Source organism: Acomys minous (genome assembly GCF_964271855.1).
Source record: "Acomys minous genome assembly, chromosome: 4".
NCBI lineage: Eukaryota > Metazoa > Chordata > Mammalia > Rodentia > Muridae > Acomys > Acomys minous.
Window position 1 is genome coordinate 113,978,026 of NC_140486.1, and position 15,150 is coordinate 113,993,175.

The window sequence follows — 15,150 nt, forward strand, 5'->3', positions numbered from 1 at the left end:
ATCTCCCAGAGTTTACTTTGCCTGTCAAAGCCAATGACATAAAATAGGTTAAAGTCCCTCACTTGTGGAGAATGACACATCTGACCAGTTTCTGCCTCCTGATCCCATTAGAGCTTTAGTGACTTCAATGAAAGAATTTCACTGACCTGTGTTAAATAATAAAGCTTTCTCTACATAAAGAATGAACTCATATCCTTAAGACGGATTGTTCTGTGGCCAGACCCAGGCCCACTGCAACAGAGCTACACCTGGAAAAATTACCCAGTGCATGTATGGATTTGAGCAAGTGTCCGTGAGCATGCATGTGACCAGCAAGCCTCAGAGATCCTGTCTCTGCCACCCCAGTGCTGGGATTACAGGCATACTCTTGCTAGTGTTTTATGGAGGTTCTGGGAGCCCAAACTTAAGTCCTCATGCAAGCCCTCTGCTACCTGAGCTGTCTCCCCAGCCCTGTGCCTTGTATTTGTAACGTCAGCCCATTGGTTGATGTTACAAAACAGCAGTTGTTGTTCATTTGTAAGCTTTCCTCCAAAGAAAAGGGTTATCTGGTCTCCAGTAACATTTTGCTGAATAGAGCCTCTCCTGGCTGGTAAGAATGGCTCCTCAAAGGTTGGCCTTCCCGACTAGATTCAGTAGTGCCCACTGGACTCAGCAGGTCCCACACTACTAATCCTATTCATGTCCACAGCACTTTCCCTGTTTTCCTACTTTGGAAAAAGTAAGAATGCAAATTACCTTTAAGTGTCTTTGCATTTGCATACTCTCAATGGCTCCCCTCCTGGAAAGCCTGTGTCCTTATTGTCATGGTTGGTAGCTGTGACTGTGCAATCCCCTCCCACCCCTAGATTCAAAGAAAATGCTACATTAAGAAGATTCTGTATTGTTCAAAATCAGTAGTCTCCTGTCTCTTAAAAAACAGTGTTACCAAGGATTATGTGCTTAAAAGCAGTTGGCAGTTTATGGCAGAAAACTGCTCAGGACTTCCTAGGGCTTTTCTAAATGGGCTGCAGCTTAGCGACCCGGGACCTTCCCTGTTTTGAGAGCCACTTCCAGAAGCCATGGGTGGAGCCTGTGCTCTGGTTCTTCTTGTCCCTGGCCTTCTCCTGCAGAAGAGGCCTTGGGCCACCCTCTCCTTGGTGTTTAAAGGGCAGCGGTGCACACCAGGGGAGGGATTGCATCCATCTTAACATTATCCCGGGTGGAGGAAAAGGGCCATTTCTCTTCCTTTATCTGTTTATGATGCGGTATGTTCGGAAGCCCATCACGTCAGCCACTGTTATGGCGGACTTAATTCACTGTGATGGGGGCTCCTCCACCAGGGCAAGCCGGGAGGGCCGCCGAGGTCTAGCTGTGTTTCATGCCACATTACACAGAATCTAGATCTGCCTCGCTCCACTTGCCCAGGCTCACTCTCGCCTGGCACAGATTTCTGGGATTTATGCCTTAAAACAGAGACCGTGCTTTCCTTTCTTCCCAGTGTCAAGGCTCAGATGCATCTACCGTGTGCACGCCTAGTTTAGCTGAGGGGTCTTCCTGTGCAAACACACAGGAGCTTGAGAGACACCTAGAGAAATTGTACTTAAAGAGGTGGAACTGGAATTGGAACCCTCAAAGCACTTGTGTTTTGTTGTGTTATCTTACAGTGCGGTAGAAAATAGAGGGAAATGTTGACATTATATCTTGGCAGAGTGTGGGGCAAAGTGGGCTTTTTCTTTCTCTCACAGTATAACATTTACTCAGTTCACCTGTGTGGAGGTTAGATTTCTTTCTTTCTTTCTTTCTTTTTGGAGGTTAGATTTCTAATGGCTTTTGGTGTCGCCTCTATCTGCTAGTTCAGCCCTGGGTTTCTGCTCCCTGTGCTTGGCTTTTGTCTCCAAGGGCAGCCCCTGCTCACTACTGCCTCTTGTGCCCCGTTTTTTATGGAGGGAGGATCCTCTCCTTCAATACTAATCAGGAACTCTGTCCCTTCCTCTTCTGGTCTCCCTGTGCCTTCCAGAAAGAGGAAAAAATGTCATCCACTGTAGTCACTGCCCTGTTGCCTCAGGTACCAAATGCCATGGTGTGTCCCAGCCACCTATTGGTCATCCTCAGCTCCTGGTGTAGTGTTTTGTCATCTCTGAGCAGGTCTGAACCGCATCATCCTCTTTGTGTCATCTGAGGCCGAGTCAGCCTTGTCTGCCACTTTCTGCTGGGCCTTCCCTGGCCTCAGCCTAGACTCGCTCTTGGTTCTCTTTCCCCTTCAGATACCCTCTACCCCATCTCTGGCCTCTGTATCCCACCACACAGCGACACACACACACACACACACACACACACACACACACACACACACACACACACACACAGCCTCTTTCTGTTCTTACTATATGGATATTTGCATTCCCTCCTGTTTTTTCGGAGACCGGAACTTGCTATCACTCTATGGAGTCTAAGGGAGAGCTCAACCCCAGGACTGAGGAAATATAGCATCTTCAGCTGTTGACCAAGAAGCTAGTCTGCTCCAGGAGTCTGTTGCCTCTAAGCAAGGCAATCTGTTACTAGCTGTCAGGCTTGACAGACACTGCGTCCTATGTATGAAGTGGCTAAGTACTGTGCCTTCAGATGGGATTCCAACAGTGAACCTCTGAGTCCTGTCTCCCCAGACATCAGGGAAGGTGTCTGTGAGGCCTAAAAGTGGGAGGGACAGACAACCCTGGCACTGGCTTACAGAGAATCACCTAGGAGGCTGTAGGAATGAGCTCTCTGGCCAGGAACTCAGCTTGGTGCCTGTCATAGTCCCGGCCCAAGGAGCTATGGCAGGACCCAGCCCCTTAACAGGAGTACCCTGGAGCCTCGTCTCTAAGTTCTAGACACAGACTCCTAGGATTTACTTTGCAGCCCAGGCTGTTCTCAAACCCATAGCAGGCCCCTGCGTCAGCTCCCTGAGAATGGAGATGGTAGACGTGACCCGCATCCAGGCTCTCCCTGATGTTAAGACTGGGAACAAGGCACACCAGCATTGTTGAACTAACTCCAGTTATACCACTGTAGCAGATAAGGGCGAAAGAAGGCCTGGGCTCAAGTGACCAAGGACAGCATGTGGACTCAACAGTGCCCATTGCTACCAGACAGGTGGCTTATGCTGAGAAAATGTGTCCCTTGTGCTTCTGAAAGCTGACATGAGCAGGGTGCTGCTGGCTCTGGCGATGCGGGCTGTCTCCTGCTCACACACAGCTTGCCGTGTGCTCTCGGGAGAGTTGTCTCTCACTATTCCTCTCTAAGCCTCGCCTCCCTGACCCTTTAGCCTCCCGGGGTCCCTCCTGAAGCCTGCGTTTCTAGAGCCTTGCACTGTAGCCCATCCCTGCCCCCCCCCCACAGCCCTCCCTCCCCGCATGCTACTTGCATGAGCTGTCTGCTCTGTTTGTTTTCCATTTGAAACACACAGTGGTGCTCGCCATGGCTGAAGCTGGAGGAAGGGTGTTAGGTCTGGCAATTTACAAGGACACTCCAGGACTGTCTGCCTTGTCCGTCTCCCGAGCCATGACTTGGAGACTTCTTTGGGCCTTCACGAGTATTAAGTCTTAGCACTCCAGCAGGTTCCTTGGGTGCGTGTGTGGAGAGGGGCCTGGTGTTCGTGAGATCATGACCGTGAGGGGCTCCAGGTGTCAGCTGTATCTTAGATCAGAGCACAGAGTGAAACCAAACTCAGCCCTCTGTTACCCCACTATTACCCAGCTACCCTCTAGGCCACATGGGCTGCACTAGGCAGTGTGATCCTAATGGCCTCTGTGAACACAGAACACTTGGACAGGCAGTTACCACCTTCCAGTGCCTGGGCCTACACTTGCCTATAGATCTGCCCGACCCCATGGCCCAGCCCAGTTAACTGTGACTCGTAGAAGTAATAAGCCTAATACAGTTGACTTTATTTAATTAATAATGATCCTGTTCCGCTCCCCCATGCTCGTAAAATACCCTGCAGGTTGAGGAAAAAAAAAACCACTCATAATATTGATCAGAAGTCAGGCGAGATATTTATTTTGTCTTTGCTCCGCGAGTATAAATTCTTGTCTGTTGCCTCCTGCTCCCGGCATGTGGGATTTACAGTGGCCAGTTTCTTAAAAGCTTCCAGTAATTAAGGAATAAATATCCATCGGTCTTTGTTGGCTATCCTCGGTGCTATGGCCTGACCCCTAGCAACGCAGCTCCGGAGAAGGCATGCATGTGAGCAGGGGTCTGTGCTCAGCCAGCACCGGGCCTGGGCTTGCCCTGCAGGGAGGAAGCCCCCTCCCCTCTCACGAACATATTGTTCCAGCCCTGTCTTCCATGCCTCCTCTCCCAGTTCCTGTTTAGCTTGAGGCAGGAAGCACTTTGCAAATTCCTTGCTGCTAGCCCTTTCTTTTCTCCTCTTCTTCTGTCCTTCCTCTCCTCATCTGTCACCAGTTCAGGACTAAGTGCGGCTCCTCCAGTTTCACCCTCCCACCCCGGGCGTTCATTCATTCATTCCTCCAAGATGGCCTATAAAATCAGTATTGAAAAAAAAAACAAAACAAAGCAAAACCCTTGAGTGCTTTAGGAAGAACAGATGTTTCCAGAAGGAGCAATGAGATGGTGATATGTGTACACACAAGATTACTTCTTGGTCCTTTGCCGTTCTGGGGAGGGTTCCAATAAGACGGAGCTCAGGAGACTTCACAGCGAGTAGACTTCTGGGAAAAGCCCCTGGTTGAGACAGAGCCTCATATGCTTAGTGAAGTCTGACAGCTGAGGACCACGCCCCCAAGGGACAGCTCATGGTACCAGTCCAGAAACACCGCTATCACCAGCCAGGACAGCAGGCTCCCTGGAGGACTGAGGGTTGTCTGGCCACCCACCCCCATGTCTGCATTTCAGTGACGCATCTCCTAGACATCCACAGGACAGTGCTGAAAGCCAGTCAGAAGCTCCGTGAAAAACTTTTTCTTTCTGGGAATCAACCCATTAACCTTCTTACCCCTTGGCAGTGTGCTGAGCCCTCCCTGCCAGACCCAAAACACAGCTGGCGACAGTTAACAGGGCTCCGTCTTCGCAGCAGGAATTGCATTAAGACTCTTTCTCAGGCTGGGGGTGGAACTCGGCAGTTACACCGTTTGCCTAGCATGCATGAAGTTGAGACTGCGTCCCAGCGCTCAGGGAGACAGAGGCTGGGGGATCAGAAAGTCAAGGCTAGCTTCAGCTGTGTGTTGAGTTCAAGGCTAGTTTGAGCTACATGAAGCTCTGTCTCACAAAAGCAAAAACAAGGGACCCCTTTTCTAAGAAAGGGTCCATGCACAGTTTGACCTCTGCCTTTCCCTCTTACCCACCCGGCACTTTATTCTCTCTGGGGCCAAGGATTTGCCAGTGTTCAAATGGCAGTCCTTACTGTTACCAGTAGGGTCCCACTTGGTGGCTGAGTACTCATAAGATGCCAGCCTCAGATGGTGGGTTTAGCCGCCGCCGCCAACACACACACACACACACACACAAGCCGCCCACACACAGTTGTGGTTGTATTCTATACCTGTTCTGCAAATTGGGTTGTTTTGGCGGAGAGGGAGGGTTTATTTTGGTTTGGGTTTTTGTTCTTATTGATTGTGAAATAATTTCAGTAAGGAAGAAAGTTAGGAGGGGAAAACTGAAATACTATCAGTGTGTCTTCTGCAGTGAGAGAGACGATCTAGATCTGGGGTGTCTTTGGTGGGTGCCAGCTTGGGGGCTTTCCTAATCCTTTCCCTTATAGAGTATGGCCTTTACAATTATCACACTCTGCCCCACCTGATACCCTCTGTCACCTCCATCCCAACATCCATCTATGGCCTCATGGCTGTCCCCACCACTCACTCACTCACACACTGTAAACGGCAGTGAGGAGATGACACAGCAATTAGGTCTTAGCCTTAGTGGGTGGTTGTAACAAATACCTTAGACTGAGGAATGTGTTTTGGGAACTGGGGACAGGGTCCATGATCCCCCACACCCTCACTACTAAGCCACACCCCCAGTAGACTGAACAGTTTGTAAACATTAGACACAGCTGCTTAGGACCAAGGTGCCAAGAGATTGGAGGTCTGTCTGGTGAGAGTGTGGCATCCACTCTATAGATGACATTCAGTTCTGCATCCTCACAGTGGAAGGAATGAGCCAGCTCCTTGAGCATCTTAGATAAGATACCAGTCTTCCACCTTGCGTCTTAGTCGCCTCCCCAAACAAGTCAGAAGACCATTATCTTGGGGGTTGTGATTTCAACAAATGAGTCAGGAGTGGGGGACATGTATGCACAGAGCATACCGGTCACAGAGCAGTGACGTTGAGGCAGTGCCCTCCTGAACTCATGTAAGAAACCTGCTGTCAAGTTTCCACTCTCTGAGGTGGGAAGTAAAACCTGTATACGAGTGATGCGCAGCTGGAAATGGTATGTGCATCCCAGGAAACACCTCCAGTCACCTGAGGACAGATGCATCACAGTCATCACTGTCGTAGCCATCAGCAGTGCTGTCCTTTGCTTGTCTTAGCCCTGGGGATAAGCCCTACAATGAATGCTCCTGCTGGAGTCTTCCACTAAGCACAAGGGACTCGTGCGGAGACCGTAAGTGGGCAAGCCCTCTGCACGCCCTGACTTCACATTTTCCTTCATGCATGGGAGTAATTGTAGATTGTATGTGTTTCAGCCCCCATCCTGAGATCTGATGAATTTCACTTCAATTCTGGTACAACAGGGTCAGTGGTCCTACCTCTGTGTGACCTCTGAGAGTACCGGGAGGCTGTGGACGCTCCCACCACCACCACATTCTCAGATTAGGTATCCCTTGATACTCCATGTTACAAGTTGCCCATGCTGACCAGCAGGCCTTGAGTGGACATGACTCAGGTGTCTTAGTTAGGGTCACTAGTGCTATAATGAAACACCATGACCAAAGCAACTTGGGGAGGAAAGGGTTTATCTGGCTTACATTTCTGCGTTGCTGTTCATCGTCGAAGGAAGACAGGGCAGGAACTCACACAGGGCAGGAACCTGGATAAAGGAGCTGATGCAGAGGCCACTGAGGGGTGCTGCTTGCTGCCTTGCTCACATGGCTTTCTCAGACTGCTTTCCTACAGAACCCAGGACCACCAGCCCAGATGTGGACCCATCCACAATGGGCTGAACCCTGACTCCCATCAGTCACTTATTATAAAAATACTCCACAGGCTTGCCTACAGCCCATCTTACAGAGGCATTTTCCCAGCTGAGGCTCCTTCCTCTTCTGATGACTCTAGCGTGTGTCGAGCTGGCATAAAACTGGCCAGGACACTAAGCAACTGTTTCTGTGTTGGCACCTGGGGGCCTAGCCAGGTCATCACTCCTTAAGATCAGCTGTAGCTTAGACCATCCACCAAGCTATCATGTCAGAGCATCGTTGGCTGAGCCCAGTAGACACTGAGTCACTTTGAAGGGCATCTAGCTGTGCAACCCAGTCCTACCCATCCTCTAAGCCCAAGTCTTGCATTTAGTCACTGCCAGCCTGTTGGTTCAGAGACACATCCAGAGAAGGCAGAGGGCCAGTGCCAAAGGGCTCCGTTTCAGGGAAGAAGGGGGTATCTCCTGAAAGTGGCTTTGCTTTGTGTTTTTAGGGATGGGGTTGGTGTCCGTCTCCTGACTGGTTACTACCCCCTCCCTCCCTCCCTGCAGTTGATTTATTTAAAGGTGTGTCAGCATGAAGACCTGATGAGGAGCTGGCCCCTCCTCCCTGCTGACGGCAGCCGGGCCAATAATTCATTTTTTAGCTCATTAGCTAACAGAGGCTGTGAGCAGTGGTCCTCCAGGGCATTGGAACGAGGAGAGGTGATCTACTGCCAGCTCTGCTGCTCTTGAACTGGCCTTCCTTGGGGACAATGAAGCGCATGGCCAAGGGACCCGAGAGTAACAGCTGGAGTCGAGTTGCTGTGCCTTGGCACAGTAGTTTCTTAGGCTGGCGGTGTTGACGGAATGGCACAGAAGCCATTACCACAGTCAGTGTCGTGTCTGCTCTCACCGGGGAGAGCCGTGGAGAAGGATGGCTAAGCCACCCTCGCAACACATTGTGCAGGCTTCAGGAGCTTGGAAGTGCGTGGGACACGGTCAGGGTGCGCGATGTGTGGGGAAGTCTCTCTTCCTGGCTTGCGTGGTTCTTCCGCTGTGCCTGGAGGGAGAAGGGGGTGGCTCGTGTCTATTGCTTTTTATGGACCCCAGCCATAGTAGATTGAGATCACTCACGCCCCCCCCCCCCATTTAACCGTATCTGCTCCCTGAAGACTTTAAATGAAGCCACACTGGTGGCTAAAGCTTTAACATGTGAACTTTTGGGGGTCACATGCAGAGGTCATGGAGCAATGGCACCTATGACAACAAGGAGCCTTAGGCCTCTCAGGCCTGTGCATACGCACACCCCAAACTTAGCTCTAGCCGCGCAAACAACCCCATTTAAACTAGCTAAGACCCTTTGCCTTGGGTGTCCAGGGTCTGCACACCCTCAAGGGACTCACTAGGCCCCTAGCCAAGAGCAGCCCACCTCCCCATGCTCAGCATGATGACTTTGGCGGCTCTTACCATGGCAGGCAGCCACAGACTAGAAACCCCCAACACACCACAGGCATCGCTGCCTGCCCCCGCCATGGGACACCACACTGATGGGTGACGGGTCGCTAGAGCTAGAATCTCACCAGTTTGCGGCTGCAGAGGGGCTGCTGTGGCCAGTGCCTCGCGTCTGAACAGCCCTGACTTTAATGGGTGTCACCAAGCCCAGTTTACAGATGGCAAAACAGGTGTCCAAGGAGAGGAAGATGAGAAGAGCAAGTGTGGAGACCCTGAGGCCTCACAGCCCAGCATCGATGGGGTTCCTTTTCCTTCCCTGCAACCTTTGGGGAAAGCTCCTGAAGCCACGTGTTGGGGTGTACTTGTTAGAGTAGGCAGTGGCCACAGAAGACAGACAATGGGGGGGGAGTACTTAGGAATTGATGGGAACTCACACCCAGAAGCCTCCATTACCCTGGGCCAAGCTCTATATTTCTATACTAAATGGATTTCAGCTACCAAAAAATAAATAAATAAAATTTTTTTAAAAGGTCAGATCTTATATGAAGATTTAGTAAAAAACGCTGTTTGTTTCATCTGACGCTAAAGCCATACGGACAGGAGTTCTTGGGGGTCGCCCCGGGTAGAAGCAGGGACCTGTGTTCAGTCTGTGGCTGGGTATTTGAATATTAAAATGAAATTTTAATCATTGCAGTTAAGACCAGAATTCTGATGTTAAGTTCTCCCGTTATCCCTGGATGATCTGGCAATTACTTTTAAAATCAACTGGAGCAGAATAAGACAGTCTGATTTTAATGCCTACCCAAAAATGAGAGTTAGCAGATTGGAAATTGGAGGTCTGGACGTCTCCTACACCATTAGCCCTTCTCATTTAACTCACGTCTTGCTCTTTCTCCTTCCTGATTTATGAACTACACCAACAAACGTGTGTCATTTTTTATAAACAAGCTTTGAAAGCAGAATCAGAACCACTGGGTTTTGGGCCTTGCATTTCCCGGATGTCCCCCACTTTTCCGCCTAAGTAAGGATACGTGAGGGCTGCTCTGCGGAGGTCTGGGAGCCAGTTCATCTCAGCTGCAGCCAAGTGTTTGTCCTGGAAGTCTCTGAATGAAGAGTCAGGGGTCACCTGGGGGTCACTCGCATGTACCAGGAAGTGAAGCAAAACTAATCCAGATTTACTCCTGGAAGAATCTGTTTGCCTAAGTATTTAAAAACAGATTAGGGCTAACCTGACACTAGGTCACCAGGCGCAATGTAAACACGGTGCAGAGGTGTAAACGAGGCCTTTCTTCTGGTCCTTGGGAGCAGAAATGTAATGAGTTTTCTTCCTGGCGGGTTGGGGAAGCCAGTGGCTGTGTGCTCTGATTATTGCAGCGAGAGGCTCCGGGTTTTAGAAGCCATTGTGAGTCAGTGTGTTACTGAAGTCTGAGATAATTACGAGCTCTCCATATGTGGGGGGGGGGGCTTGCTTGCTCTCTTCACCATCCTCATGAGAGAGCCGTGCTCAGGCCTGGGGAGCACACCACTGGCTGCTGGGAATATTCTAAGAGCTATCCATCAAATCACAGATCCTCTTTTAAAACACGTACCACCCCAGCCCTTTTCCTAGCAAAGAACCGAGTCAGGAGGACTGTGCTGTTCAGTGTCTCATCCTTTGATTCGGTTGTTGTTTTTGTTTGTTTGTTTGCTTTTTGAGAAGCCAGCACCCAAGTGTAACCTTACTATCCCAGAGCCAAAAAACGGCTTACAATGGTCCTCTCACTCTGTACCTATGGCTGGCTATGTTGACCAAGCTGGCCTTGAACTTACAGAGATCCATCTGCCTCTGCCTCCCAAGTGCCTCACTGTGCCCAACAAGCCTGCCTTCCTGACCCTTCCATATAAAAGCAGCATCCTGGGGGGCTTTCTTTCCTCCTTTCCTCTTCCACCTGCCCCTCCCTCCTTATCTCGGCAGTACTTGCCAAGTGATAGGCTCCTAGTCTGGGTGCTGGGGACAGGACGCCAAGTCCCTCACATAATCAGGGCTTGCCACACTGCAGAGCCCACACCCTTCCAGCTTTAGCCTGCCCTCTTGTCCCTAGCTTTGCTCTGGCCTCAGGGGCTGCCTCCCCCCCAACCCCCATAGAGGCCATCTCTAGACTACTTTCCCTCAGAGACCAACATTCTGCCCTCTCACCAGTCTCCAAAGAGACGACAGGTTCCTCTGTGAATCTTTAGTTTCCTTCAGCTGGGAGTGTAGGAAACCTCTGGGGGCTCACCCATGCCCCCATCCCAAAATACAGGTGAGTTAAGAGTGCAGTTGATGCCTGGTCTCTCTGGTCACCAGCCAGCCCTAGAGCATAGGCACATCTCTCCTGGGGCCTTTCTTTTTGGTCAGTATAAGCACATCTTGCTGGGTGATCCCCTTCCTTCCTTGCTCACAGAGAAAGCCCAAGCCTTTGAGTTTCCGTGTCCATGTTTGCATTGTACCAACACAGGCCCCTAGGCTGTGGACAGTGAATAATAGGCCATCCTCACATCTCAGAGGTTACAGGAGCCTCAGCAATAGCTTGCAAACCACACCCCAGAGGTTTGACTCTGGAACTTCGAGCAAGGACACCACCTGGGGAACCACTCATAAAGCATCCCCCAAGGGGGGGCCTTAGCAAAAGGAGACTGCCCCTGCTCCTCCCTGGGCCTCCTAACCGGCCTCAGTGCTTATTCAGCATGTGTGGTGACTCTTGCAGGGAAGAAAAGGAGCGATGGATCCGGGCCAAGTATGAGCAGAAGCTCTTCCTAGCCCCACTGCCGTGCACAGAGTTCTCCCTGGGCCAGCAACTGCTGCGCGCCACTGCCGAGGAAGACCTGCGGACTGTCATCCTGCTCCTGGCGCATGGGGCCCGGGATGCAGTGAATGAGACGTGTGGGGAAGGAGACGGGCGCACGGCGCTGCACCTGGCCTGCCGCAAGGGCAACGTGGTCCTGGCTCAGCTGCTGATCTGGGTGAGTGGTGAGGGTGCTCCACCACATGCCCAGCACAGAGGGTGGAGCCACTGTGGGGGTCAGAATGCAGTATTCTCCTTGGCCTCTCTCCTGTAGAAGGCCATGGTGCCTGAGAACTGGCACCATGAGGGCATAAAACAGGGGACGGCTGGGTACAGAGCAGAAAAGAAACAGACACCCGTTTGCTAGTCTCTGGAGTGTCTTTCTGGTAGCCCCTCAGGTCAGACATTTCTCAGGGGAGAGGCATAGGACTTGTTTCTTACTGTCATCTTCTTAGGGGTGAGGACATGGCTAACTTGAATGGCTTCTAGGAGTCCCCTTGCCAAACCTTTGAGTTTTTATTCCTATAACATAAAGGCCCTGGCCCTGGGCACTGAGCTCTGAGAGGCGGAAGTCTGCTGTCAAGCTTCTCTTGCACTATTTCAGTGACTTTCTACTCAGGGGAATTGTTGTCTGTTTGTTTAAATTTGAAACTTGAATTTGAATTTTTTTTGAAGAAACTGAAATGGGGTAACGTGGTTGTAGAGAGAGGGCCCTGCCTTTGTGGGCTGAGCTGCTTTGAGATAACTGAAATGTCAAGTCCCCAGTGCGCGTGAGCGTGTGTGTGTGTGCGCACATGCATGCCCATGCATATGTATGGGTTGATTTTTTTTTTTTAAGATTCGTTTCAGTTTTTTTATTTGTATGTGTGTAGGTAGGAATCTGTCGGTGCTCCTGAGGGCCAGAGCTAAAGTCACGGAAGGGTGTGAGCCATCCAGCGTGCTGGGACCCATAGTCACAGCCTTTGGAACTGCAGCAGATGCTTGTAACTGCTGAGCCATTTCTTCGACCCTTTATTTTATTTTATTTTTAGGTGTATTCAGGTACCCATAGGGGCCAGAAAATGGAAATCAGATTCCCCAGAGCTCGAGTTACAGACAGTTGTAAGCCACCCAACGTGGGTGCTAGGAACTCAACTCAGGGCCTACACAAGAGCAGCAAACAATTAGGTTATTTGCAGGCTGGGCATAGAACCCATGGCCTTGTGAATGGTAGGTGAAGGCTACCCCCCCCCAGTCCCCCCAGACCTGTTCTTTGTACTGCATGGCTCCCCCTAGGTGAGGGCTACCCCATAGACCCCCAGCCCAGCCCTGTTCTGTGTACTGCATGGCTCCCTCCAGGCTAATCCTCAGTGTGAGCATTAGGGTTTCCATGAGCTACCAAGAAAGACTCAGTAAAGACCAACCTCTCTTCCCTAGCTCCACTACTAGTGACGACTTTTGAACAAAATGTGCTACAGTCAAGGACAGAGTAACTGGGTTAGGTTCATGCGTTTCCATGTTGCATAGCTATTAGGAGCCATGCTTTTGAATAATTCTTGATAATGTAAGAAAATGATCAGAGTCCGGTTCAGTAAAAGAAGAAGAAGAAAGCACAAATTATTCAGCTTTATCTCTGTTAAATTCAAAGAAAACTCCTTAGAAGGGCTGAGGCCGTAGCTCAGTGGCACACCTCACTTAGCCCGTGCCTTGAATCTCATCTTTAGTAACTAAAGAGGGGGATAAAAATACTAACTGCTAGCAGTAATTTTTTTCTTTTGTGCTCCTATGTGTTTCTTACATATTTTCTCTTATGCGTTTCACATATTTTCTGAGGTGAAACTGAGCTGCCTTCTTGTGTTTTTTAAAATATTTCTCTCTCTCTCTCTCTCTCTCTCTCTCTCTCTCTCTCTCTCTCTCTCTCTCTCTCTCTCTGTGTGTGTGTGTGTGTGTGTGTGTGTACACGTATGCATGCACATGTGGCACAGCAGTCCTGTGGTGGTCAGAAGTCAGCTTGCAGAAGTTGATTCAACAATCTTAGTTCTACAGATCAAACTCTGATAGATCTGAGTCTTGACAAGAGCCTTTCCCCTTTGAGCCATTTTTCTGCCCTTCCCCATGTGTAGATGATTGGAAATCAAAACTGAAGTCCTCCTTGGCCTGTTTGTGTGATGTAAGGCGGAATGTGTGTGTTGCGGGGGTCGGGGGTCCTTTCCTAACAACAGATGCAAATACGAACATCAGTTTTCAGTTCCTTGGTCCCAGGAGTCTCCATCCCAGCTCACTCCACATACAGGGGCTGAGGGCGCGTCCCATCCCTTCCTGCCCTCAGATCCCCAGGGACACTAACTTGTGTTCTGTTGCCTCTACAGTACGGGGTGGACGTCATGACCCGAGACGCCCACGGGAACACAGCACTGGCCTATGCCCGGCAGGCCTCCAGCCAGGAATGCATTGACGTTCTCCTTCAGTACGGCTGCCCCGACGAGCGCTTCGTGCTCATGGCTACCCCCAACCTATCCAGGAAGAACAACAGCAGGAACAGCAGCAGTGGGAGGGCGCCCAGCATTATCTGAGCTCAGCCAGCACTCCGCCTGGGATCCCACGCCCCGCCTGCTCCGGACGTCACAGCACCACGTGAGTCCCTCCGTTCTCTCCCTCTTCCTGGTGGTCACTTCCACCCACCTGCCACTCACTCACTCCACACGAAGTCTCCAAACCCGGACATCCTCAAGGGGAGAAGAGAAGGCTGGAGACGACAGAATGGAACCCTTTTCCCACACTCGGGAACCAACGCAGGAGGGAGGGACCGACAACCTCCTGGCTTTGAGGATAGCACACTACGACCACCACAGACGACAACAACGATGGACGAACCCCTGTTCCAGTGGCCTGGAGACGGGAGCACAGGGGGGGGAGGGGTAGCAAGGAGAAGGGGGCAGCGTCCCCTAACTGGCAGTTAAGCACATGAGTACATTTCACCTCGACCAAAAGGAGGCTTGGATTTCATGTCTTCTCCGGGGAGCTTGACGGCATAAATCAGAAGCAAGCACAGTTTGTCAGGTCTGAAGCCCCTATGATGGTAGGTGTCAAATCAGTTGTAGCTAATCTGTCCAGGGAGAATACTGGCTTCATTACACTTGTATAGTCGAGTTCCTCCAGCATTACCGCTGTTTAATAGAACGTGATTAGTCATCACCGGGAAGAAGGCATATTAGCCGAGGAGGTAGTTACGCGGCACGCTCTGGTGATTGCCACGATATGATTGCAGTGCGCCTGGCAGCATCGTATTATCCCAGACACGTCTCTCCAGCCCTTGGAGCCCTCCTTCCTAAATTCACTGTCATAATTTAGTATCTGTTTAATTTTTCAGTCCAAAGAGGAAATCAGTTGCCGGGTATTATTTGACTACAGTCCCCCTTCCTTGGTGCAAAAACAAAATGGAAAAGTAAATAAATAAAGAGTAACTTGGGAAATTCAAAAAGAAATCATGAATTCAACTGAAAATAGCTGGCTCAAGTATGCTCTAAAACTAAGTAAATACATAACAGGCTTTTTTTTTTCCTAAGATATTTTCTGTCCCTTGGCCACAATGGCTATGTCAGGCCTCAGTCATTCCCAATCCACAAGGTGTGGATTCCGCAGGTTTCTGTCGTAGAAAAGATATGCGAAAATCTATTTGAATAAAAGAAGTTCATAAATATGCATTGATTTTTGTGCAGACAAATGGCACCCCTGTTAATTTATAAATTGAGCCGGATGGGGACTAATAACGTGCAACTAGTTGAGACCAGAGGGTTACAGATCATTGTACATGGGAAG

The 15,150-nt window shown here is 50.3% G+C and overlaps 1 protein-coding gene across 6 annotated transcripts in view; it reads left to right on the top strand.

The window, feature by feature from the left end:
- AGAP1 (ArfGAP with GTPase domain, ankyrin repeat and PH domain 1) overlaps positions 1-14,769 on the top strand; it is a 431,164-nt gene extending 416,395 nt beyond the window's left edge. For all 6 annotated transcript variants that reach the window (XM_084779501.1, XM_084779502.1, XM_084779503.1 and 3 more), the window contains 2 exons: positions 11,275-11,530; positions 13,701-14,769. In XM_084779501.1, the coding sequence (XP_084635627.1) occupies positions 11,275-11,530; positions 13,701-13,904 (460 nt within the window). In that variant the 3' untranslated portion in view covers positions 13,905-14,769. The remainder of the gene's footprint in view (positions 1-11,274; positions 11,531-13,700) is intronic.
- Positions 14,770-15,150: the final 381 nt, after the last annotated feature.